We start from the raw sequence: 26,314 nt of genomic DNA on the forward strand, positions 1-26,314 counted from the left end.
GTAACGGCCACAGTGAGGACAGCTGTAATCTCCAGGACCTGAGATAACGGCCACAGTGAGGTAGCGGCCACAGTGAGCACAGCTGTAATCTCCAGGACCTGAGGTAACGGCCACAGTGAGGTAGCGGCCACAGTGAGGACAGCTGTAATCTCCAGGACCTGAGGTAGCGGCCACAGTGAGGTAGCGGCCACAGTGAGGTAGCGGCCACAGTGAGGTAGCGGCCACAGTGAGGTAGCGGCCACAGTGAGGTAGCGGCCACAGTGAGGTAGCGGCCACAGTGAGGTAGCGGCCACATGTATTTTACCCCCTGTTCTGAGACAGGTGCATGATAATGGTCCATTCTAAATCAAAACTAATTCCACACATGTATTATTTAGTACATGTAAAGACAAGATCAAATCAAGAATAGTCTGATGGGTGACAATAGCCTTTAAAATTGTATCATAGTATCACACCTCATGTAGTCTAGTCCATAGTCCTATAAGGTTAGTATCACACCTCATGTAGTCTAGTCCATAGTCCTATAAGGTTAGTATCACACCTCATGTAGCCTAGTCCATAGTCCTATAAGGTTAGTATCACACCTCATGTAGCCTAGTCCATAGTCCTATAAGGTTAGTATCACACCTCATGTAGTCTAGTCCATAGTCCTATAAGGTTAGTATCAAACCTCATGTAGTCTAGCCCATAGTCCTATAAGGTTAGTATCACACCTCATGTAGTCTAGTCCATAGTCCTATAAGGTTAGTATCACACCTCATGTAGTCTAGTCCATAGTCCTATAAGGTTAGTATCACACCTCATGTAGTCTAGTCCATAAATGTGTCCAAATCACTTCTTAAAATGAAGCACATTAATCCGCTTTACAAGGGGGTGTAGAGCCTAACTGGGGGTGTAGAGCCTAACTGGGGGTGTAGAGCCTAACTGGGGGTGTAGAGCCTAACTGGGGGTGTAGAGCCTAACTGGGGGTGTAGAGCCTAACTGGGGGTGTAGAGCCTAACTGGCATACATTAATCCCCTTTACAAGGGGGTGTAGAGCCTAACAAGGGGGTGTAGAGCCTAACTGGGGGTGTAGAGCCTAACTGGGGGTGTAGAGCCTAACAAGGAGGTGTAGAGCCTAACAAGGAGGTGTAGAGCCTAACAAGGGGGTGCAGAGCCTAACTGGGGGTGTAGAGCCTAACTGGGGGTGTAGAGCCTAACTGGGGGTGTAGAGCCTAACTGGCATACATTAATCCACTTTACAAGGGGTGTAGAGCCTAACTGGGGGTGTAGAGCCTAACAAGGGGGTGTAGAGCCTAACAGGGGGTGTAGAGCCTAACAAGGGGGTGTAGAGCCTAACAAGGGGTGTAGAGCCTAACAAGGGGGTGTAGAGCCTAACAAGGAGGTGTAGAGCCTAACTGGGATACATTAATCCACTTTACAAGGGGGTGTAGAGCCTAACTGGGGGTGTAGAGCCTAACTGGGGGTGTAGAGCCTAACTGGGGGTGTAGAGCCTAACAAGGAGGTGTAGAGCCTAACTGGGATACATTAATCCACTTTACAAGGGGGTGTAGAGCCTAACTGGGGGTGTAGAGCCTAACTGGCATACATTAATCCACTTTACAAGGGGGTGTAGAGCCTAACTGGGGGTGTAGAGCCTAACAAGGGGGTGTAGAGCCTAACAAGGGTGTGTAGAGCCTAACTGGGGGTGTAGAGCCTAACAAGGAGGTGTAGAGCCTAACTGGGATACATTAATCCACTTTACAAGGGGTGTAGAGCCTAACTGGGGGTGTAGAGCCTAACTGGGGGTGTAGAGCCTAACTGGCATACATTAATCCACTTTACAAGGGGGTGTAGAGCCTAACTGGGGGTGTAGAGCCTAACTGGGGGTGTAGAGCCTAACTGGCATACATTAATCCACTTTACAAGGGGGTGTAGAGCCTAACTGGGGGTGTAGAACCTAACTGGGGGTGTAGAGCCTAACTGGGTGTGTAGAGCCTAACAAGGGGGTGTAGAGCCTAACAAGGGGGTGTAGAGCCTAACAAGGAGCCTAACAAGGGGGTGTAGAGCCTAACTGGGGGTGTAGAGCCTAACTGGGGGTGTAGAGCCTAACAAGGGGGTGTAGAGCCTAACTGGGATACATTAATCTGCTACAAGGGGGTGTAGAGCCTAACTAGGGGTGTAGAGCCTAACTGGCGGTGTAGAGCCTAACTGGGGGTGTAGAGCCTAACAAGGAGGTGTAGAGCCTAACTGGGATACATTAATCCACTTTACAAGGGGGTGTAGAGCCTAACTGGGGGTGTAAAGCCTAACAAGGGGGTGTAGAGCCTAACTGGGGGTGTAGAGCCTAACTGGGGGTGTAGAGCCTAACTGGGGGTGTAGAGCCTAACTGGCATACATTAATCCCCTTTACAAGGGGTGTAGAGCCTAACTGGGGTGTAGAGCCTAACTGGGGGTGTAGAGCCTAACTGGGATACATTAATCCACTTTACAAGGGGGTGTAGAGCCTAACAAGGGGTGTAGAGCCTAACTGGGGGTGTAGAGCCTAACTGGGGGTGTAGAGCCTAACTGGGATACATTAATCCACTTTACAAGGGGGTGTAGAGCCTAACTGGGGGTGTAGAGCCTAACAAGGGGGTGTAGAGCCTAACTGGGGGTGTAGAGCCTAACGAGGGGGTGTAGAGCCTAACTGGGGTGTAGAGCCTAACAAGGGGGTGTAGAGCCTAACAAGGGGGTGTAGAGCCTAACTGGGGGTGTAGAGCCTAACTGGGGGTGTAGAGCCTAACTGGCATACATTAATCCACTTTACAAGGGGGTGTAGAGCCTAACTGGGGGTGTACAGCCTAACTGGCATACATTAATCCACTTTACAAGGGGGTGTAGAGCCTAACTGGGGGTGTAGAGCCTAACAAGGGGGTGTAGAGCCTAACAAGGGGGTGTAGAGCCTAACAAGGGGGTGTAGAGCCTAACTGGGGGTGTAGAGCCTAACTGGGATACATTAATCCACTTTACAAGGGGTTGTAGAGCCTAACTGGGGGTGTAGAACCTAACTGGGGGTGTAGAGCCTAACAAGGGGTGTAGAGCCTAACAAGGGGTGTAGAGCCTAACAAGGAGCCTAACAAGGGGTGTAGAGCCTAACTGGGGGTGTAGAGCCTAACTGGGATACATTAATCTGCTACAAGGGGTGTAGAGCCTAACTAGGGGTGTAGAGCCTAACTGGCGGTGTAGAGCCTAACTGGGGGTGTAGAGCCTAACAAGGAGGTGTAGAGCCTAACTAGGGGTGTAGAGCCTAACTGGGGTGTAGAGCCTAACTGGGGGTGTAGAGCCTAACTGGGATACATTAATCCACTTTACAAGGGGTGTAGAGCCTAACAAGGGGTGTAGAGCCTAACTGGGGTGTAGAGCCTAACTGGGGGTGTAGAGCCTAACTGGGATACATTAATCCACTTTACAAGGGGGTGTAGAGCCTAACTGGGGGTGTAGAGCCTAACAAGGGGGTGTAGAGCCTAACTGGGGGTGTAGAACCTAACTGGGGGTGTAGAGCCTAACAAGGGGGTGTAGAGCCTAACAAGGGGGTGTAGAGCCTAACTGGGGGTGTAGAACCTAACTGGGGGTGTAGAGCCTAACTGGGGGTGTAGAGCCTAACTGGGGGTGTAGAGCCTAACAAGGGGGTGTAGAGCCTAACAAGGGGTGTAGAGCCTAACAAGGAGCCTAACAAGGGGGTGTAGAGCCTAACTGGGGGTGTAGAGCCTAACTGGGGGTGTAGAGCCTAGCTGGGATACATTAATCTGCTTTACAAGGGGGTGTAGAGCCTAACTAGGGGTGTAGAGCCTAACTGGGATACATTAATCCACTTTACAATGGGGTGTAGAGCCTAACTGGGGGTGTAGAGCCTAACTGGCATACGTTAATCCGCTTTACAAGGGGGTGTAGAGCCTAACTGGGGGTGTAGAGCCTAACAAGGGGGTGTAGAGCCTAGCAAGGGGGTGTAGAGCCTAACAAGGGGGTGTAGAGCCTAACAAGGGGGTGTAGAGCCTAACTGGGATACATATGCAGCACGTGAGTTTCCAGTTTGGGGGAAGATCATTTTCACCATTAAAATGCACCTTTATAACAAAGCATGAGATGCATAATCACATCTGCGGTCTCTTCTGATAAATGGCGTTATCCCGCTAATGAAACATTCGCGCTCGTAAGCCTACTGCTACGTGCGCCTTCCTCAAACGGTTTGGAGAAAATATCCTTTCCATTTTACTGCTACGTGCGCCTTCCTCAAACGGTTTGGAGAAAATATCCTTTCCATTTCATTCAGCTACGTTCAATTGTTTTCTTCATACTATAAAATAAAATAAAATAAAGCCATGGAATTCTAGCCCACAGCCGTTTCTTTAGACTTGTCTAAAATAAATAATGGAGTTATTGTGAAGGTGTAGGTCGACTATATTACATGGATTTATTGTGATGGTGTAGACTATATTACATGGATTTATTGTGATGGTGTAGACTATATTACATGGATTTATTGTGATGGTGTAGACTATATTACATGGATTTATTGTGATGGTGTAGACTATATTACATGGATTTATTGTGATGGTGTAGGTAGACTATATTACATGGATTTATTGTGATGGTGTAGGTAGACTATATTACATGGATTTATTGTGATGGTGTAGACTATATTACATGGATTTATTGTGATGGTGTAGACTATATTACATGGATTTATGGTGTAGACTATATTACATGGATTTATGGTGTAGGCTATATTACATGGATTTATGGTGTAGACTATATTACATGGATTTATGGTGTAGGCTATATTACATGGATTTATGGTGTAGACTATATTACATGGATTTATTGTGATGGTGTAGACTATATTACATGGATTTATGGTGTAGACTATATTACATGGATTTATTGTGATGGTGTAGACTATATTACATGGATTTATGGTGTAGACTATATTACATGGATTTATTGTGATGGTGTAGGTAGACTATATTACATGGATTTATTGTGATGGTGTAGACTATATTACATGGATTTATTGTGATGGTGTAGACTATATTACATGGATTTATTGTGATGGTGTAGACTATATTACATGGATTTATTGTGAAGGTGTAGACTATATTACATGGATTTATTGTGAAGGTGTAGACTATATTACATGGATTTATTGTGATGGTGTAGACTATATTACATGGATTTATTGTGATGGTGTAGACTATATTACATGGATTTATTGTGATGGTGTAGACTATATTACATGGATTTATTGTGATGGTGTAGACTATATTACATGGATTTATTGTGATGGTGTAGACTATATTACATGGATTTATTGTGATGGTGTAGACTATATTACATGGATTTATTGTGATGGTGTAGGTAGACTATATTACATGGATTTATTGTGATGGTGTAGGTAGGCTATATTACATGGATTTATTGTGATGGTGTAGACTATATTACATGGATTTATAGTGATGGTGTAGACTATATTACATGGATTTATTGTGATGGTGTAGACTATATTACATGGATTTATTGTGATGGTGTAGACTATATTACATGGATTTATTGTGATGGTGTAGACTATATTACATGGATTTATTGTGATGGTGTAGGCTATATTACATGGATTTATTGTGATGGTGTAGACTATATTACATGGATTTATTGTGATGGTGTAGACTATATTACATGGATTTATTGTGAAGGTGTAGGTAGACTATATTACATGGATTTATTGTGAAGGTGTAGGTAGACTATATTACATGGATTTATTGTGATGGTGTAGACTATATTACATGGATTTATTGTGATGGTGTAGACTATATTACATGGATTTATTGTGATGGTGTAGACTATATTACATGGATTTATTGGGATGGTGTAGACTATATTACATGGATTTATTGTGATGGTGTAGGTAGACTATATTACATGGATTTATTGTGATGGTGTAGGTAGACTATATTACATGGATTTATTGTGATGGTGTAGACTATATTACATGGATTTATTGTGATGGTGTAGACTATATTACATGGATTTATTGTGATGGTGTAGGTAGACTATATTACATGGATTTATTGTGATGGTGTAGGTAGACTATATTACATGGATTTATTGTGATGGTGTAGGTAGACTATATTACATGGATTTATTGTGATGGTGTAGACTATATTACATGGATTTATTGTGATGGTGTAGACTATATTACATGGATTTATTGTGATGGTGTAGGTAGACTATATTACATGGATTTATTGTGATGGTGTAGGTAGACTATATTACATGGATTTATTGTGATGGTGTAGGTAGACTATATTACATGGATTTATTGTGATGGTGTAGGTAGACTATATTACATGGATTTATTGTGATGGTGTAGACTATATTACATGGATTTATGGTGTAGGTCGACTATATTACATGGATTTATTAGACTTTTTAAAATGTAGATGTTCCTTCCAAAGGTCTGCATCAGTGGCTTGTGGGCTGTGTGGAAGCCAGGAGATGCTAAATGGGTTTATGTTAATTAACGGGTCAATCACCGTTCAACGAAATTTGGTGACCGCCACAGCCCTACCCTTCCCACCAAAAAAGCTATATCAGCTATAAAATACATTTCTGTTAGTTGTATTGTGTAAGTCGGAAATCTGAATCAAGAAGCAGAAATATTCAACATAATACTGCCAACTGAGCAAATATCATTTAAAATAAAATAATGAAGCAATCACTGCAATATGTTGCGTGAATTCCACAGTCGAAGTGCAACTGAATTCCACAGTCGAAGTGCAACTGAATTCCACAGTCGAAGTGCAACGGAATTCCACAGTCGAAGTGCAACGGAATTCCACAGTCGAAGTGCAACGGAATTCCACAGTCGAAGTGCAACGGAATTCCACAGTCGAAGTGCAACGGAATTCCACAGTCGAAGTGCAACGGAATTCCACAGTCGAAGTGCAACGGAATTCCACAGTCGAAGTGCAACGGAATTCCACGGTCGAGTGCAGCGGTGCAACTGAATTCCACAGTCGAATTCCACAGTGCAACTGAATTCCACAGTCGAAGTGCAACTGAATTCCACAGTCGAAGTGCAACTGAATTCCACAGTCGAAATGTAACTGAATTCCACAGTCGAAGTGCAACTGAATTCCACAGTCGAAGTGCAACGGAATTCCACAGTCGAAGTGCAACTGAATTCCACAGTCGAAGTGCAACTGAATTCCACAGTCGAAGTGCAACTGAATTCCACAGTCGAAGTGCAACTGAATTCCACAGTCGAAGTGCAACTGAATTCCACAGTCGAAATGTATTTGAATTCCTGTTCCATCTTAGTACAGCAGTAAGGGTTCCTAAGCACTCGGTCAGAATGACTATCAGGTTTGGATAAAGGCCAACTGGAGCAGCAGAAAATACACAGACGACTCTGAGCCAATTGTGCGCCGCCCTATGGGATTCCCGATCATGGCCGGTTGTGATACAACCCGGGATCGAACTAGGGTCTGTGGTGAAGCCTCTTGCGCTGAGATGCAGTGCCTTAGACCGCTGAGTCACTCGGGAACCCTAAAACCCCCATCCCTAACACAGGCTTTTCACTCTTCTCTGCCCCCGATTTCAGATCCTAGTCTGGCCAAGGAGTTGTAGAGGCAAGCCACTCCTCTTTCTAAGCCCTTGTATTGGGTCTTTCAGTCAGTGAGCAGAATCACAACAGCATCAACCAATCACAGCTCAATACTAGTTGTCACGACGGCAGCGGGGCGGGGTGCACCAACCTGAGGGGCGTGTCCCAGCAGAGCCCACAGCGAATTAGCAGACAGGGTTTTGATCTTGAAGAACTCCATGGTGTCAGTCTCCTGGCGGTTCAGAGCGATGTAAGGACAGCTCCGGAAGTCTCCCTTCAAACCAAGTACAGACAAACTTTAATTTAAACACATTCATGACACACTTCACGGTAAAACAAAAAAAGTAATAGGTGTCTTTTGGTTTCAGTACAGCACTAGAAAGTAGCTTTCACATTATTATTTTTATTCTAATTATTATTCTAATTATTACTAATTATTTGTATTATAATCAATTATTAATAAAATGTAGAAATACAAGGCTATGGGAGTCCTGAGTGACTCCGTTGGTAGAGCACGGCGCTGGTACCTCCCGGATTGTGGGTTCGATTCCCGGGGCCAACCATATTTATAATGTACACACACACACACACACAGTCACACACACAGTCACACACACAGTCACACACACAGTCACACACACACACACACACACCTGTTTGTGGTTTAGGATAAAAGCGTCTGCGAAATGTCAGATACTAATTATTATTATTAATATCTATCAAGTTGTAAAAGCCACCTTGAGCTGCTCTCCTCCCTGTAGTCTGACCAGGTCCCAGGTCCCCATTTTCCTCACCACTTGTTTCAGCTCACCTATCTGACGGTACGACAGGTGACCTGCAGGACATGGAGGAAACCAACAAAAAAACACAGGATTTACAAAACGCTTAAAACACATGCAAATGTGCATCTCTGTCTACCTTCAGCAGTACAGCAAGCAATGAAGGGCAGACTAGGCTAACAGTAGTAAATATGGATTAGCTTAGAAATATTGAAAAGCTCCCTTATTTCACTATATTTTGGGGAAATATGACAGTTTAAAGTCTTTTCTTATCCAACACATCCATTTTTATTTACAAAAAAATTAGAAAAAAAAAGTATTTGTGACCCAAAAAGTCACAACGCCTCCTCCACTCACCAGACAGCCAGGCAGGAGTCAGGGCGTCTGATATCCAGGCTACATAGCCCTCTCTGAAGGAGCGGAGGAACTCATCTATTTGACTGTGGGAGACCAGCTCCCTCCTCTTCCGCAACTCTTCATCCAGCTGGCAGTCTGGGGCGAGGAAGACTAGCCTGGGAAGGAAGAGCTCCTGACGCACCGACAGGCCGCTCCTCCTCAGGTACTGCCATAGGTTAGTTGTCTTGGTCTAGAGGATATATATATATAGAGATCACAGGTTAGTTGTCTTGGTCTAGAGGATATATATAGAGATCACAGGTTAGTTGTCTTGGTCTAGAGGATATATATATATAGAGAGACCACAGGTTAGTTGTCTTGGTCTAGAGGATATATATAGAGATCACAGGTTAGTTGTCTTGGTCTAGAGGATATATATAGAGATCACAGGTTAGTTGTCTTGGTCTAGAGGATATATATAGAGACCACAGGTTAGTTGTCTTGGTCTAGAGGATATATATATATATATATAGAGAGACCACAGGTTAGTTGTCTTGGTCTAGAGGATATATATAGAGATCACAGGTTACCTGTCTTGGTCTAGAGGATATATATATATAGAGAGACCACAGGTTAGTTGTCTTGGTCTAGAGGATATATATATATATATATATATATATAGAGAGAGAGATCACAGGTTAGTTGTCTTGGTCTGGAGGATATATATAGAGATCACAGGTTACCTGTCTTGGTCTAGAGGATATATATATATAGAGAGACCACAGGTTAGTTGTCTTGGTCTAGAGGATATATATAGAGATCACAGGTTAGTTGTCTTGGTCTAGAGGATATATATAGAGACCACAGGTTAGTTGTCTTGGTCTAGAGGATATATATAGAGACCACAGGTTAGTTGTCTTGGTCTAGAGGATATATATAGAGATCACAGGTTACCTGTCTTGGTCTAGAGGGGGTATAGCTTACAGAACAGGGAGGTGGGCAGCTGAGTGAAAATGGAGGAAAACTAAACTTCCCGGAGGACCTATCTTCCTTCCACTCCCTCCTCTCTACCTTCTCTTCCTCTGTATCTGCTGTTATAGTCACGTTCTATCATCCTTCCACTCCCTCCTCTCTACCTTCTCTTCCTCTGTATCTGCTGTTAAAGTCACGTTCTATCATCCTTCCACTCCCTCCTCTCTACCTTCCTCTGTATCTGCTGTTAAAGTCACGTTCTATCATCCTTCCACTCCCTCCTCTCTACCTTCCTCTGTATCTGCTGTTAAAGTCACGTTCTATCATCCTTCCCCTCCTCTCTCTTCCTTCCTCTGTATCTGCTGTTATAGTCACGTTCTATCATCCTTCCACTCCCTCCTCTCTACCTTCTCTTCCTCTGTATCTGCTGTTAAAGTCACGTTCTATCATCCTTCCACTCCCTCCTCTCTACCTTCCTCTGTATCTGCTGTTAAAGTCACGTTCTATCATCCTTCCACTCCCTCCTCTCTACCTTCCTCTGTATCTGCTGTTAAAGTCACGTTCTATCATCCTTCCACTCCCTCCTCTCTACCTTCCTCTGTATCTGCTGTTAAAGTCACGTTCTATCATCCTTCCACTCCCTCCTCTCTACCTCTCCTCTGTATCTGCTGTTATAGTCACGTTCTATCATCCTTCCGCTCCTGTGTCCTCCCTCCTCATCCTTCCACCTTCCTCTGTATCTGCTGTTAAAGTCACGTTCTATCATCCTTCCACTCCTCCTCTCTACCTTCCTCTGTATCTGCTGTTAAAGTCACGTTCTATCATCCTTCCACTCCCTCCTCTCTACCTTCCTCTGTATCTGCTGTTAAAGTCACGTTCTATCATCCTTCCACTCCCTTTATCTCTACCTTCCTCTGTATCTGCTGTTATAGTCACGTTCTATCATCCTTCCACTCCTCCTCTCTACCTTCTCTTCCTCTGTATCTGCTGTTTATAGTTCTATCACGTTCTATCATCCTTCCACTCCCTCGTTCTCTCTACCTTCCTTCTGTATCTGCTGTTAAAGTCACGTTCTATCATCCTTCCACTCCTCCTCTCTACCTTCCTCTGTATCTGCTGTTATAGTCACGTTCTATCATCCTTCCACTCCCTCCTCTCTACCTTCCTCTGTATCTGCTGTTAAAGTCACGTTCTATCATCCTTCCACTCCCTCCTCTCTACCTTCCTCTGTATCTGCTGTTAAAGTCACGTTCTATCATCCTTCCCTCTACCTCTTCCTCTGTATCTGCTGTTAAAGTCACGTTCTATCATCCTTCCACTCCCTCCTCTCTACCTTCCTCTGTATCTGCTGTTAAAGTCACGTTCTATCATCCTTCCACTCCCTCCCTCTCTTACCTTCCTCTGTATCTGCTGTTAAAGTCACGTTCTATCATCCTTCCACTCCCTCCTCTCTACCTTCCTCTGTATCTGCTGTTAAAGTCACGTTCTATCATCCTTCCACTCCCTCCTCTCTACCTTCCTCTGTATCTGCTGTTAAAGTCACGTTCTATCATCCTTCCACTCCCTCCTCTCTACCTTCCTCTGTATCTGCTATTAAAGTCACGTTCTATCATCCTTCCACTCCCTTCCTCTGTATCTGCTGTTAAAGTCACGTTCTATCATCCTTCCACTCCCCCTCTTCCTCTGTATCTGCTGTTAAAGTCACGTTCTATCATCCTTCCACTCCCTCCTCTCTACCTTCCTCTGTATCTGCTGTTAAAGTCACGTTCTATCATCCTTCCACTCCCTCCTCTCTACCTTCCTCTGTATCTGCTGTTAAAGTCACGTTCTATCATCCTTCCACTCCCTCCTCTCTACCTTCCTGTATCTGCTGTTAAAGTCACGTTCTATCATCCCTCCCTCCTCTACCTTCCTCTGTATCTGCTGTTAAAGTCACGTTCTATCATCCTTCCACTCCCTCCTCTCTACCTTCCTCTGTATCTGCTGTTAAAGTCACGTTCTATCATCCTTCCACTCCCTCCTCTCTACCTTCCTCTGTATCTGCTGTTAAAGTCACGTTCTATCATCCTTCCACTCCCTCCTCTCTACCTTCCTCTGTATCTGCTGTTAAAGTCACGTTCTATCATCCTTCCACTCCCTCCTCTTCCTCTGTATCTGCTGTTAAAGTCACATTCTATCATCCTTCCACTCCTCCCTCTCTACCTTCCTCTGTATCTGCTGTTAAAGTCACGTTCTATCATCCTTCCACTCCTCCCTACCTTCCTCTGTATCTGCTGTTAAAGTCACGTTCTATCATCCTTCCACTCCCTCCTCTCTACCTTCCTCTGTATCTGCTGTTAAAGTCACGTTCTATCATCCTTCCACTCCCTCCTCTCTACCTTCCTCTGTATCTGCTGTTAAAGTCACGTTCTATCATCCTTCCACTCCCTCTCTACCTTCCTCTGTATCTGCTGTTAAAGTCACGTTCTATCATCCTTCCACTCCCTCCTCTTCCTCTGTATCTGCTGTTAAAGTCACGTTCTATCATCCTTCCACTCCCTCCTCTTCCTCTGTATCTGCTGTTAAAGTCACGTTCTATCATCCTTCCACTCCCTCCTCTCTACCTTCCTCTGTATCTGCTGTTAAAGTCACGTTCTATCATCCTTCCACTCCCTCCTCTCTACCTTCCTCTGTATCTGCTGTTAAAGTCACGTTCTATCATCCTTCCACTCCCTCCTCTCTATCTGCCATTTACATTTACATTTAAATCTTTAGCACTATCTCTTCCACTCCCTCCTACCTTCGACTCTGTATCTGCTGTTAAAGTCACGTTCTATCATCCTTCCACTCCCTCCTCTCTACCTCTCTCTCTATCATCCTTCCACTCCCTCCTCTCTACCTTCCTCTGTATCTGCTATTAAAGTCACGTTCTATCATCCTTCCACTCCCTTCCTCTGTATCTGCTGTTAAAGTCACGTTCTATCATCCTTCCACTCCCTCCTCTCTACCTTCCTCTGTATCTGCTGTTAAAGTCACGTTCTATCATCCTTCCACTCCCTCCTCTCTACCTTCCTCTGTATCTGCTGTTAAAGTCACGTTCTATCATCCTTCCACTCCCTCCTCTCTACCTTACTGTATTTACATTTACATTTAAATCATCCTTCCACTCCCTCTCTTATCCTCTGTATCTGCTGTTAAAGTCACGTTCTATCATCCTTCCACTCCCTCCTCTCTACCTTCCTCTGTATCTGCTGTTAGTCACGTTCTATCATCCTTCCACTCCCTCCTCCTCTGTATCTGCTGTTAAAGTCACGTTCTATCATCCTTCCACTCCCTCCTCTCTACCTTCCTCTGTATCTGCTGTTAAAGTCATGTTCTATCATCCTTCCACTCCCTCCTCTCTACCTTCTCTTCCTCTGTATCTGCTGTTAAAGTCACGTTCTATCATCCTTCCACTCCCTCCTCCTCTGTATCTGCTGTTAAAGTCACGTTCTATCATCCTTCCACTCCCTCCTCTCTACCTTCCTCTGTATCTGCTGTTAAAGTCACGTTCTATCATCCTTCCACTCCCTCCTCTCTACCTTCCTCTGTATCTGCTGTTAGTCACGTTCTATCATCCTTCCACTCCCTCCTCCTCTGTATCTGCTGTTAAAGTCACGTTCTATCATCCTTCCACTCCCTCCTCTCTACCTTCTCTTCCTCTGTATCTGCTGTTAAAGTCACGTTCTATCATCCTTCCACTCCCTCCTCTTCCTCTGTATCTGCTGTTAAAGTCATGTTCTATCATCCCTCCACTCCCTCCTCTCTACCTTCTCTTCCTCTGTATCCTCCGGCAGGGTAGCCTAGTGGTTAGAGTGTAGAGGCGGCAGGGTAGCCTAGTGGTTAGAGCGTAGAGGCGGCAGGGTAGCCTAGTGGTTAGAGCGTAGAGGCGGCAGGGTAGCCTAGTGGTTAGAGCGTAGAGGCGGCAGGGTAGCCTAGTGGTTAGAGCGTAGAGGCGGCAGGGTAGCCTGTAGTGGTTAGAGCGTAGAGGCGGCAGGGTAGCCTAGTGGTTAGAGCGTAGAGGCGGCAGGGTAGCCTAGTGGTTAGAGCGTAGAGGCGGCAGGGTTTCCTAGTGGTTAGAGCGTAAAGAGGCGGCAGGGTAGTCTAGTGGTTAGAGTGTGAGGCGGCAGGGTAGTCTAGTGGTTAGAGTGTAGAGGCGGCAGGGTAGTCTAGTGGTTAGAGTGTAGAGGCGGCAGGGTAGCCTAGTGGTTAGAGGCGGAGTGTAGCCTAGTGGTTAGAGTATAGGGGCGGCAGGGAGCCTAGTGGTTAGAGTGGAGGGTGGCAGGGTAGCCTAGTGGTTAGAGAGGGGCGGCAGGGTAGGCTAGTGGTTAGAGCGTTTGACTAGTAGGTTACAAGTTCAAATCCCGAGCTGACAAGGTACAAATCTGTCGTTCTGCCCCTGATCAAGGCAGTTAACCCACTGTTCCTAGGCCGCCATTGAAAATAAGAATTTGTTCTTAACTGACTTGCCTGGTTAAATAAAGGTAAAATAAAACATTTGACCAAAGAGGATTTCTGTTTTCTCATTGAAAAGCGTTTCCTGTTCTCGTGGCCTTCGTCAGAGTATTTAAACTAAAATGCCAAACCATTTTTTGATTTCTGAATGTGTCGGCACCGGGGACTGGGCTGTTATTGAAGTCATGTTAACCGGTTCTGAAGGCTGGCCTACCTATTTAATAACTGAATTGATGGACTGGGCTGTTATTGAGGTCATGTTAACCGGTTCTGAAAGCTGGCCTACCTATTTAACAACTGAATTGATGGACTGGGCTGTTATTGAGGTCATGTTAACCGGTTCTGAAAGCTGGCCTACCTATTTAATAACTGAATTGATAGATCAATCCTTCGTAGTCATTCTGATCTCGTTCCCAATGATCAGTGACATAGTTTATGTTGCTATGCAACGGTTCTGAACTCGCGATGCGCCCGGCCGGCCGGTGAAATGGCCTTTTGATTTGAACATGAGAAAGTGTGTGTGCACTTTGGCTTCACTAATAAACATGTTGAAATGGGACCAAATGAGCCGTTTCTGTCTTCAGTCCTTTCTAAAATAAGATAGAAGGGCTGTGGTATAAGTTGAATGTGATACGCTTGGTTATAACCAGCCTGAGTAGGCCTATAACCCGATTCATTTTATATTCAGAGTTTAGACAAATTGATCGTATAGGAAATGAGCTATTATCAGGCTGGTTAATGTGATGCACTGTCTGTTGAATTTGGGAGAGAAAAAAAAAATGCACCCCCACTCAACCCCCACCCCACCTACTCAGGATCCACTCTTGCATTGCGGCTGAGACACACTGCATAATTTCTACTAAATGGGACATGTTAAATACGACAATGAGTACACAGTATGCTAGTATAGGTACACTTTATCAATCTATAATGTCAAGGTTCTGCCTCTAAACCAAGGAAACACTTTTCCACCTTCCCTTCCAAGAAGTTTGACAACATCCCCTCAACACATATTGAAGAAGGCTATATTATTTAACATAGGTGGCAATGGCAATAAAAAGTTACTTTTAGATCAAATCAAATTTATTTATATAGCCCTTCGTACATCAGCTGATATCTCAAAGTGCTGTACAGAAACACATGCCTAAAAACCTCCAAACAGCAAGCAATGCAGGTGTAGAAGCACGGTGGCTAGGAAAAACTCCCTAGAAAGGCCAAAACCTAGGAAGAAACCTAGAGAGGAACCAGGCTATGTGGGGTGGCCAGTCCTCTTCTGGCTGTGCCGGGTGGAGATTATAACAGAACATGGCCAAGATGTTCAAATGTTCATAAATGACCAGCATGGTCGAATAATAATAAGGCAGAACAGTAGCAGCAGTTTATATCTATAATTTTAAATTAGACTTAGATAGAACGTAGATTAATCACAGACAATGACTTTGAGATACTATTAGATTTTAAATGAAACTGTTCCATGAAAACTACCTGTCGCCTTGACCTCTCTCTCTCTCTCCAGATGACATCCAGCAAATAGTGAGGTCCGGCCACCCCGACAACCTGCCTGCCCGACCCCATCCCCTTCCCCACAGACCATCACTGGAGACCTTCACTTCCCTCGGCAACTCATCCCCGACCCTTGGCTGACCCTCTAACCTCAAAATGTCCAGAGTTGCACCCCTCGTCCTGAAACCCTCTGACGTCAGAAACTACAGACCTGTATCCCCGCTTTCTTTCCAAAAATACTTGAGCGTGCCGTCTCTGACCAACTCTCTAGGAATTATTTTCTGGACCCTAATCAGTCAGGCTTCAAGATTGATTACTCAACTGAGACAGCTCCTCTCTGTGTGTCAGAGGCTCGTCACACTGCCAAAGTTGACTCTTCTGTTCTCATCCTCCTAGATCCATCCTCTGCCTTCAACACTGTGAACCTTCAGATCCTTCAGATCCTCTCAGGCTCTATCAGATCCTCCTCTCCACCCTCTCAGGGCTGGGCGTCTCAGGCTCTATCAGATCCTCCTCTCCACCCTCTCAGGCTCTATCAGATCCCCCTCTCCACCCTCTCAGGGCTGGGTGTCTCAGGCTCTATCAGATCCTCCTCTCCACCCTCTCAGGGCTGGGAGTCTCAGGCTCTGCCTCCTCTCCACCCTCTCAGGACTGGGCGTCTCAGGCTCTATCAGATCCTCCTCTCCACCCTCTCAGGGCTGGGCGTCTCCGGCTCTATCATCTCCACCCTCTCAGGGCTGGGAGTCTCAGGCTCTATCAGATCCTCCTCTCCACCCTCTCAGGGCTGGGCGTCTCAGGCTCTATCAGATCCTCCTCTCCACCCTCTCAGGGCTGGGAGTCTCAGGCCCTATCAGATCCTCCTCTCCACCCTCTCAGGGCTGGGTGTCTCAGGCTCTATCAGATTCTCCTCTCCACCCTCTCAGGGCTGGGCGTCTCAGGCTCTATCAGATCCTCATCTCCACCCTCTCAGGGCTGGGTGTCTCAGGCTCTATCAGATCCTCCTCTCCACCCTCTCAGGACTGGGCGTCTCAGGCTCTATCAGATCCTCCTCTCCACCCTCTCAGGGCTGGGCGTCTCCGGCTCTATCATCTCCACCCTCTCAGGGCTGGGAGTCTCAGACTCTATCAGATCCTCCTCTCCACCCTCTCAGGGCTGGGCATCTCAGGCTCTATCATCTCCACCCTCTCAGGGCTGGGTGTCTCAGGCTCTATCAGATCCTCCCCTCCACCCTCTCAGGGCTGGGCATCTCAGGCTCTATCAGATCCTCCTCTCCACCCTCTCAGGGCTAGGCGTCTCAGGCTCTATCAGATCCTCCTCTCCACCCTCTCAGGACTGGGCGTCTCAGGCTCTATCAGATCCTCCTCCCCCCCCTCTCAGGGCTGGGAGTCTCAGACTCTATCATCTCCACCCTCTCAGGGCTGGGTGTCTCAGGCTCTATCAGATCCTCCCCCCCCCCCCTCTCAGGGCTGGGCGTCTCAGGCTCTATCATCTCCACCCTCTCAGGGCTGGGCGTCTCAGGCTCTATCAGATCCTCCTCTCCACCCTCTCAGGGCTGGGCGTCTCAGGCTCTATCATCTCCACCCTCTCAGGGCTGGGTGTCTCAGGCTCTATCAGATCCTCCTCTCCACCCTCTCAGGGCTGGGTGTCTCAGACTCTATCATCTCCACCCTCTCAGGGCTGGGTGTCTCAGGCTCTATCAGATCCTCCCCTCCACCCTCTCAGGGCTGGGCATCTCAGGCTCTATCAGATCCTCCTCTCCACCCTCTCAGGACTGGGCGTCTCAGGCTCTATCAGATCCTCATCTCCACCCTCTCAGGGCTGGGCGTCTCAGGCTCTATCAGATCCTCCTCTCCACCCTCTCAGGGCTGGGTGTCTCAGGCTCTATCAGATCCTCATCTCCACCCTCTCAGGGCTGGGCGTCTCAGGCTCTATCAGATCCTCCTCTCCACCCTCTCAGGGCTGGGCGTCTCAGGCTCTATCATCTCCACCCTCTCAGGGCTGGGTGTCTCAGGCTCTATCAGATCCTCCTCTCCACCCTCTCAGGGCTGGGTGTCTCAGGCTCTATCAGATCCTCCACCCTCTCAGGGCTGGGTGTCTCAGGCTCTATCAGATCCTCCCTCCACCCTCTCAGGGCTGGGCATCTCAGGCTCTATCAGATCCTCCTCTCCACCCTCTCAGGGCTGGGCGTCTCAGGCTCTATCAGATCCTCCCTCTCCACCCTCTCAGGGACTGGGCGTCTCAGGCTCTATCAGATCCTCCTCTCCACCCTCTCAGGGCTGGGAGTCTCAGACTCTATCATCTCCACCCTCTCAGGGCTGGGTGTCTCAGGCTCTATCAGATCCTCCTCCCCCCCCCTCTCAGGGCTGGGCGTCTCAGGCTCTATCATCTCCACCCTCTCAGGGCTGGGTGTCTCAGGCTCTATCAGATCCTCCTCTCCACCCTCTCAGGGCTGGGTGTCTCAGGCTCTATCAGATCCTCCTCTCCACCCTCTCAGGGCTGGGTGTCTCAGACTCTATCATCTCCACCCTCTCAGGGCTGGGTGTCTCAGGCTCTATCAGATCCTCCCCTCCACCCTCTCAGGACTGGGCGTCTCAGGCTCTATCAGATCCTCATCTCCACCCTCTCAGGGCTGGGCGTCTCAGGCTCTATCAGATCCTCATCTCCACCCTCTCAGGGCTGGGCGTCTCAGGCTCTATCAGATCCTCCTCTCCACCCTCTCAGGGCTGGGCGTCTCAGGCTCTATCATCTCCACCCTCTCAGGGCTGGGTGTCTCAGGCTCTATCAGATCCTCCTCTCCACCCTCTCAGGGCTGGGCATCTCAGGCTCTATCATCTCCACCCTCTCAGGGCTGGGTGTCTCAGGCTCTATCAGATCCTCCCCTCCACCCTCTCAGGGCTGGGCATCTCAGGCTCTATCAGATCCTCCTCTCCACCCTCTCAGGGCTAGGCGTCTCAGGCTCTATCAGATCCTCCTCTCCACCCTCTCAGGACTGGGCGTCTCAGGCTCTATCAGATCCTCCCCCCCCCCCCTCTCAGGGCTGGGAGTCTCAGACTCTATCATCTCCACCCTCTCAGGGCTGGGTGTCTCAGGCTCTATCAGATCCTCCTCCCCCCCCCACTCAGGGCTGGGCGTCTCAGGCTCTATCATCTCCACCCTCTCAGGGCTGGGTGTCTCAGGCTCTATCAGATCCTCCTCTCCACCCTCTCAGGGCTGGGTGTCTCAGACTCTATCAGATCCTCCTCTCCACCCTCTCAGGGCTGGGCGTCTCAGGCTCTATCATCTCCACCCTCTCAGGGCTGGGCGTCTCAGGCTCTATCAGATCCTCCTCTCCACCCTCTCAGGGCTGGGCGTCTCAGGCTCTATCAGATCCTCCTCTCCACCCTCTCAGGGCTGGGTGTCTCAGGCTCTATCAGATCCTCCTCTCCACCCTCTCAGGGCTGGGTGTCTCAGACTCTATCAGATCCTCCTCTCCACCCTCTCAGGGCTGGGCGTCTCAGGCTCTATCAGATCCTCCTCTCCACCCTCTCAGGGCTGGGCATCTCAGGCTCTATCAGATCCTCCTCTCCACCCTCTCAGGACTGGGCGTCTCAGGCTCTATCAGATCCTCATCTCCACCCTCTCAGGGCTGGGCGTCTCAGGCTCTATCAGATCCTCCTCTCCACCCTCTCAGGGCTGGGTGTCTCAGGCTCTATCAGATCCTCCTCTCCACCCTCTCAGGGCTGGGCATCTCAGGCTCTATCAGATCCTCCTCTCCACCCTCTCAGGGCTGGGCATCTCAGGCTCTATCAGATCCTCCTCTCCACCCTCTCAGGGCTGGGCGTCTCAGGCTCTATCAGATCCTCCCTCCACCCTCTCAGGGCTGGGCGTCTCAGGCTCTATCATCTCCACCCTCTCAGGGCTGGGTGTCTCAGGCTCTATCAGATCCTCCTCTCCACCCTCTCAGGGCTGGGCATCTCAGGCTCTATCAGATCCTCCTCTCCACCCTCTCAGGACTGGGCGTCTCAGGCTCTATCAGATCCTCATCTCCACCCTCTCAGGGCTGGGCGTCTCCGGCTCTATCAGATCCTCCTCTCCACCCTCTCAGGGCTGGGCGTCTCAGGCTCCATCCTCTCAGGGCTGGGCGTCTCAGGCTCTGCACACTCTTGACTGCATTCTACCCGGCTGGCCGCTCTTACCAGGTCACATGGAGAGGATCTGTATCTGCACCACATACTCTCACTACTGGTGTCCCCCAGGGCTCGGTTCTAGGCCCTCTTCTCTCATTACACCAAGTCACACAGCTCTGTCATATCCTCACATGGTCTCTCCTATTGTTGCTATGAGGATGACACTCAACTACCCCCCCTCCCAAATAACTAAAGAGTGAATGTAAAATCTAAGTGTATAGATATAAATCATTAGCTAATAATCAGAGACCTAATCATTAGCAAGTCTGTCAAGTATAGTATATCATTATTCACCACAAATAATAACTCATAATGTATGTTTTTGGTGGGTTATGTTCTTCTGACCCACTATGGAAATGGAAAGCACAGTTTAGGAAAAATTGTGTTACCCCCAAAAAAATCACCATTGGAAGGATTTGATGATAAAATATCCTTCTAAACCAAACTGTAGGTTTGGATTCTAAACCAAACTGTAGTTTTGGATTCTAAACCAAACTGTAGTTTTGGATTCTAAACCAAACTGTAGTTTTGGATTCTAAACCAAACTGTAGTTTTGGATTCTAAACCAAACTGTAGGTTTGGATTCTAAACCAAACTGTAGGTTTGGATTCTAAACCAAACTGTAGTTTTGGATTCTAAACCAAACTGTAGGTTTGGATTCTAAACCAAACTGTAGGTTTGGATTCTAAACCAAACTGTAGGTTTGGATTCTAAACCAAACTGTAGTTTTGGATTCTAAACCAAACTGTAGTTTTGGATTCTAAACCAAACTGTAGTTTTGGATTCTAAACCAAACTGTAGTTTTGGATTCTAAACCAAACTGTAGTTTTGGATTCTAAACCAAACTGTAGTTTTGGATTCTAAACCAAACTGTAGTTTTGGATTCTAAACCAAACTGTAGTTTTGGATTCTAAACCAAACTGTAGTTTTGGATTCTAAACCAAACTGTAGTTTTGGATTCTAAACCAAACTGTAGTTTTGGATTCTAAACCAAACTGTAGTTTTGGATTCTAAACCAAACTGTAGTTTTGGATTCTAAACCAAACTGTAGTTTTGGATTCTAAACCAAACTGTAGTTTTGGATTCTAAACCAAACTGTCAGCTTTGTCCTGGATCTTGACTGAGTCAGAGTAGTAGATTTATATGGAAATGAGTTGATGAACACTTCCCAGGGCTCGGGTGAATTCCCTTCCCAGGGCTCGGGGCTCAGGGGGTGAATTCCCTTCCCAGGGCTCGGGTGAATTCCCTTCCCAGGGCTCGGTGAATTCCCTTCCCAGGGCTCGGGTGAATTCCCTTCCCAGGGCTCGGTGAATTCCCTTCCCAGGGCTCAGGGGGTGAATTCCCTTCCCAGGGCTCGGGTGAATTCCTTCCCAGGGCTCGGGTGAATTCCCTTCCCAGGGCTCGGGTGAATTCCCTTCCCAGGGCTCGGGTGAATTCCCTTCCCAGGGCTCGGGTGAATTCCCTTCCCAGGGCTCGGGTGAATTCCCTTCCCAGGGCTCGGGTGAATTCCCTTCCCAGGGCTCGGGTGAATTCCCTTCCCAGGGCTCGGGTGAATTCCCTTCCCAGGGCTCGGGTGAATTCCCTTCCCAGGGCTCGGGTGAATTCCCTTCCCAGGGCTCGGGTGAATTCCCTTCCCAGGGCTCGGGTGAATTCCCTTCCCAGGGCTCGGGTGAATTCCCTTCCCAGGGCTCGGGTGAATTCCCTTCCCAGGGCTCGGGTGAATTCCCTTCCCAGGGCCTCTTGATTCTTAACGGCTGTAATTGTGTTTATAGAGGGGAAAGCAGGTGCCTCAACACAGCTGTCACATTCACTGTATAGAGCAAGAGCCTCAGGGATGTCAAACATATGGGCCAGATCTGGCCTGCGAACCCCTTCAATCTGGGGGGGGGGGGGGGGGGGGGGAGACTATTACCAAAATAAAACTGAATCTCTGTAGAAATAACAGCCCTACATTTATAGCCTTCACTGTCCAGCTTACTAACAGTCATCTAAACGAAAGAGAGACAGTCAGGGAGCATAGCAGTCAGGGAGCATAGCAGTCAGGGAGCATAGCAGTCAGGGAGCATAGCAGTCAGGGAGCATAGCAGTCAGGGAGCATAGCAGTCAGGGAGCATAGCAGTCAGGGAGCATAGCAGTCAGGGAGCAGATTCCAGAAGCTATGGATAGAGTAAATAATCATCCATTTTAAGTGCGGCCCTCCGGACCTCGGTGAACACCGTAGGCAGGCCACGGGGCAAAATGAACAACCCTGCTGTAGATGCTATGTTGGGGCAGAGGTTGGATAAGAGGGAGCTTGGCTGGCAGAATGAAGTACCAGACTGCAAAGGCTTACAATAACTAGGCTAACACACCTAAACTGACAACTAGGCTAAACTGACAACTAGGCTAACACTCAGCCTAAACTGACAACTAGGCTAACACTCAGCCTAAACTGACAACTAGGCTAACACTCAGCCTAAACTGACAACTAGGCTAACACTCAGCCTAAACTGACAACTAGGCTAACACTCAGCCTAAACTGACAACTAGGCTAACACTCAGCCTAAACTGACAACTAGGCTAACACTCAGCCTAAACTGACAACTAGGCTAACACTCAGCCTAAACTGACAACTAGGCTAACACTCAGCCTAAACTGACAACTAGGCTAACACTCAGCCTAAACTGACAACTAGGCTAACACTCAGCCTAAACTGACAACTAGGCTAACACTCAGCCTAAACTGACAACTAGGCTAACACTCAGCCTAAACTGACAACTAGGCTAACACTCAGCCTAAACTGACAACTAGGCTAACACTCAGCCTAAACTGACAACTAGGCTAACACTTAGCCTAAACTGACAGGAACTGATGCCATCTAGGCGAGGGGTTCTCAAAGTGGGGTCCGTGGCCAGACATAAAAAATTAAAATAAAAAGTATATACCCTTTTAAATAAAAAACAACTAATTTAACAGATTTAACTCATTTCAAAGGATCTCTGGAATAAGTTGAGGGTGTAATACAATGTTATAATATTAATACAATTTAAGATTTTAAACTGCAAAAGTCTGTCTCATGGCAAAACGTGTAGAGTTACAGGATATTAGCTTTAAAGCTTTCCCCCCCATTAAATAACATTGCTCTGCCCGCCCCCCATTAAATAACATTGCTTTGCCCCCCCCATTAAATAACATTGCTTTGCCCCCCCCCCATTAAATAACATTGCTTTGCCCCCCCATTAAATAACATTGCTTTGCCCCCCCATTAAATAACATTGCTTTGCCCCCATTAAATAACATTGCTTTGCCCCCCATTAAATAACATTGCTTTGCCCCCATTAAATAACATTGCTTTGCCCCCATTAAATAACATTGCTTTGCCCCCCATTAAATAACATTGCTTTGCCCCCCATTAAATAACATTGCTTTGCCCCCCATTAAATAACATTGCTTTGCCCCCCCATTAAATAACATTGCTTTGCCCCCATTAAATAACATTGCTTTGCCCCCCCATTAAATAACATTGCTTTGCCCCCCATTAAATAACATTGCTTTGCCCCCCCATTAAATAACATTGCTTTGCCCCCATTAAATAACATTGCTTTGCCCCCATTAAATAACATTGCTTTGCCCCCATTAAATAACATTGCTTTGCCCCCATTAAATAACATTGCTTTGCCCCCCAGTCCATTAAATAACATTGCTTTGCCCCCCATTAAATAACATTGCTTTGCCCCCATTAAATAACATTGCTTTGCCCCCCCATTAAATAACATTGCTTTGCCCCCCATTAAATAACATTGCTTTGCCCCCCATTAAATAACATTGCTTTGCCCCCCCCCCCATTAAATAACATTGCTTTGCCCCCCCATTAAATAACATTGCTTTGCCCCCATTAAATAACATTGCTTTGCCCCCATTAAATAACATTGCTTTGCCCCCCATTAAATAACATTGCTTTGCCCCCCATTAAATAACATTGCTTTTCCCCCCCCATTAAATAACATTGCTTTGCCCCCCCATTAAATAACATTGCTTGCCCCCCCATTAAATAACATTGCTTTGCCCCCCCATTAAATAACATTGCTTTGCCCCCCCCATTAAATAACATTGCTTTGCCCCCCATTAAATAACATTGCTTTGCCCCCCCATTAAATAACATTGCTTTGCCCCCCCATTAAATAACATTGCTTTGCCCCCCATTAAATAACATTGCTTTGCCCCCATTAAATAACATTGCTTTGCCCCCATTAAATAACATTGCTTTGCCCCCATTAAATAACATTGCTTGCCCCCCCCATTAAATAACATTGCTTTGCCCCCCCATTAAATAACATTGCTTTGCCCCCATTAAATAACATTGCTTTGCCCCCCATTAAATAACATTGCTTTGCCCCCCCATTAAATAACATTGCTTTGCCCCCATTAAATAACATTGCTTTGCCCCCCCATTAAATAACATTGCTTTGCCCCCCCCATTAAATAACATTGCTTTGCCCCCATTAAATAACATTGCTTTGCCCCCATTAAATAACATTGCTTTGCCCCCCATTAAATAACATTCCCCAACCCTTTGCCTGGAGAGCCCCCATTAAATAACATTGCTTTGCCCCCATTTAAATAACATTGCTTTGCCCAATGATACATTTATAGAATTGCAGGAAATGTGTTTTCCTATGCCTAAGAGGTGGGCCTTTAAAAATGTTCCTTCCAGGGCCTTAGACTTGTCCGACCATGCCCTGCCACAGTCATAGTAAAACTATAGGCCATTTATTATCTCAATCAGGTTATTGGGGCCCCCCCCCCCCATTAAGTGATAACCCCCTGATCTAGACGTCATACTGTAGTCTTTTGGACCACTGGTCCATGTGAAAGACTTGGCGACATTTGATATGGATTTATTTTATTAACTAAAAAGATGTTATGACATATTTACCATGACGGCCTCAATGGGGTCAGCCACCTGTTCTACGGAGGTGTTGGTAAAGTTGTGGTGCTGTTCTTTGAGCTGGACGTGCCATTGCTGCCGCTGGGAAGACACCGTTCCTCTCCAGGGCTTCACGTCGATGCAGAACACCCCGTGACCTTAGAAGACAGATAGAAGAGGGTTGAGTTGTGAGAAGAGCTTTGAGTTGTGAGAAGAGCTTTGAGTTGTGAGAAGAGCTTTGAGTTGTGAGAAGAGCTTTGAGTTTACAACAGGGCTCTCCAACCCTGTTCCTGGAGAGTTACTGTCCTCTAGGTGTTCACTCCAACCCTGTTTCCTGGAGAGCTACTGTCCTCTAGGTGTTCACTCCAACCCTGTTCCTGGAGAGCTACTGTCCTCTAGGTGTTCACTCCAACCCTGTTCCTGGAGAGCTACTGTCCTCTAGGTGTTCACTCCAACCCTGTTCCTGGAGAGCTACTGTCCTCTTGGTGTTCACTCCAACCCTGTCCTGTTGAGCTACTGTCCTGTTCCTGAACAGGGTTGGAGTCGGCCAACACCTAGTTCCTGGACAGCTACACTGTTCCAAGAACAGGGTTGAAAAGAGCTGAACACCTAGAGGACAGTTGAGCTGACTCAGTAGCTCTCCAGGAACAGGGTTGGAGTGAACACCTAGACAGGACAGTACTCCAGGAACAGGGTTGGAGTGAACACCAGAGGACAGTAGCTTAATCCAGGAACAGGGTTGGAGTGAACACCTAGAGGACGGTAGCTCTCCAGGAACAGGGTTGGAGTGAACACCTACAGGTTTTCGCCATTGTTTTTGATGGCAGGCCACTCTGGTAGACCTACATTATGATCACATAGCCACAGTAGCCTACTTGGCCACTATTAAAACTAACTTAAAGCAGGTACAGCCTCAGTGTTCACAGTGAACGAGAGCTGGAAGCTGCACAGAATTTTCAAGTTTGCGCTCAGAAGAAGTGAAATTTGCTCAGTGCTCAAAAAAAAAGAAAAGAGAAGGAACATTGGTTGGGAGTCGAGTCAACCACACAGTACATAGGCCTAGTTAGTTTAATACCGAACAGTACATAGGCCCAGTTAGTTTAATACTGGACAGTACACAGGCCCAGTTAGTTTAATACCGGACAGTACACAGGCCCAGTTAGTTTAATACTGGACAGTACACAGGCCCAGTTAGTTTAATACCGGACAGTACACAGGCCCAGTTAGTTTAATACCGTTAGTTTAATACAGTACACAGGCCCAGTTAGTTTAATACCGGACAGTACACAGGCCCAGTTAGTTTAATACTGGACAGTACACAGGCCCAGTTAGTTTAATACCGGACAGTACACAGGCCCAGTTAGTTTAATACTGGACAGTACACAGGCCCAGTTAGTTTAATACCGGACAGTACACAGGCCCAGTTAGTTTAATACTGGACAGTACACAGGCCCAGTTAGTTTAATACCACTGGACAGTACACAGGCCCAGTTAGTTTAATACTGGACAGTACATAGGCCTAGTTAGTTTAATACTGGACAGTACACAGGCCCAGTTA

General features: G+C 46.9%; 1 protein-coding gene across 1 annotated transcript in view; it reads right to left on the reverse strand.

Annotated features, from left to right (window-relative positions):
• LOC135568153 (uncharacterized) overlaps positions 1 to 24,917 on the reverse strand; it is a 44,842-nt gene extending 19,925 nt beyond the window's left edge. The window contains exons 1-4 of the mRNA XM_065015123.1: positions 24,766 to 24,917; positions 8,758 to 8,986; positions 8,359 to 8,456; positions 7,773 to 7,895 (exon numbers count right to left, since the gene is read on the reverse strand). Coding sequence (XP_064871195.1) covers positions 7,773 to 7,895; positions 8,359 to 8,456; positions 8,758 to 8,986; positions 24,766 to 24,768 — 453 coding nt within the window. The 5' untranslated portion in view covers positions 24,769 to 24,917. The remainder of the gene's footprint in view (positions 1 to 7,772; positions 7,896 to 8,358; positions 8,457 to 8,757; positions 8,987 to 24,765) is intronic.
• Between the last annotated feature and the right edge of the window lie 1,397 nt (positions 24,918 to 26,314).

This window comes from Oncorhynchus nerka, unplaced genomic scaffold, assembly GCF_034236695.1.
Source record: "Oncorhynchus nerka isolate Pitt River unplaced genomic scaffold, Oner_Uvic_2.0 unplaced_scaffold_1674, whole genome shotgun sequence".
Lineage (NCBI taxonomy): Eukaryota > Metazoa > Chordata > Actinopteri > Salmoniformes > Salmonidae > Oncorhynchus > Oncorhynchus nerka.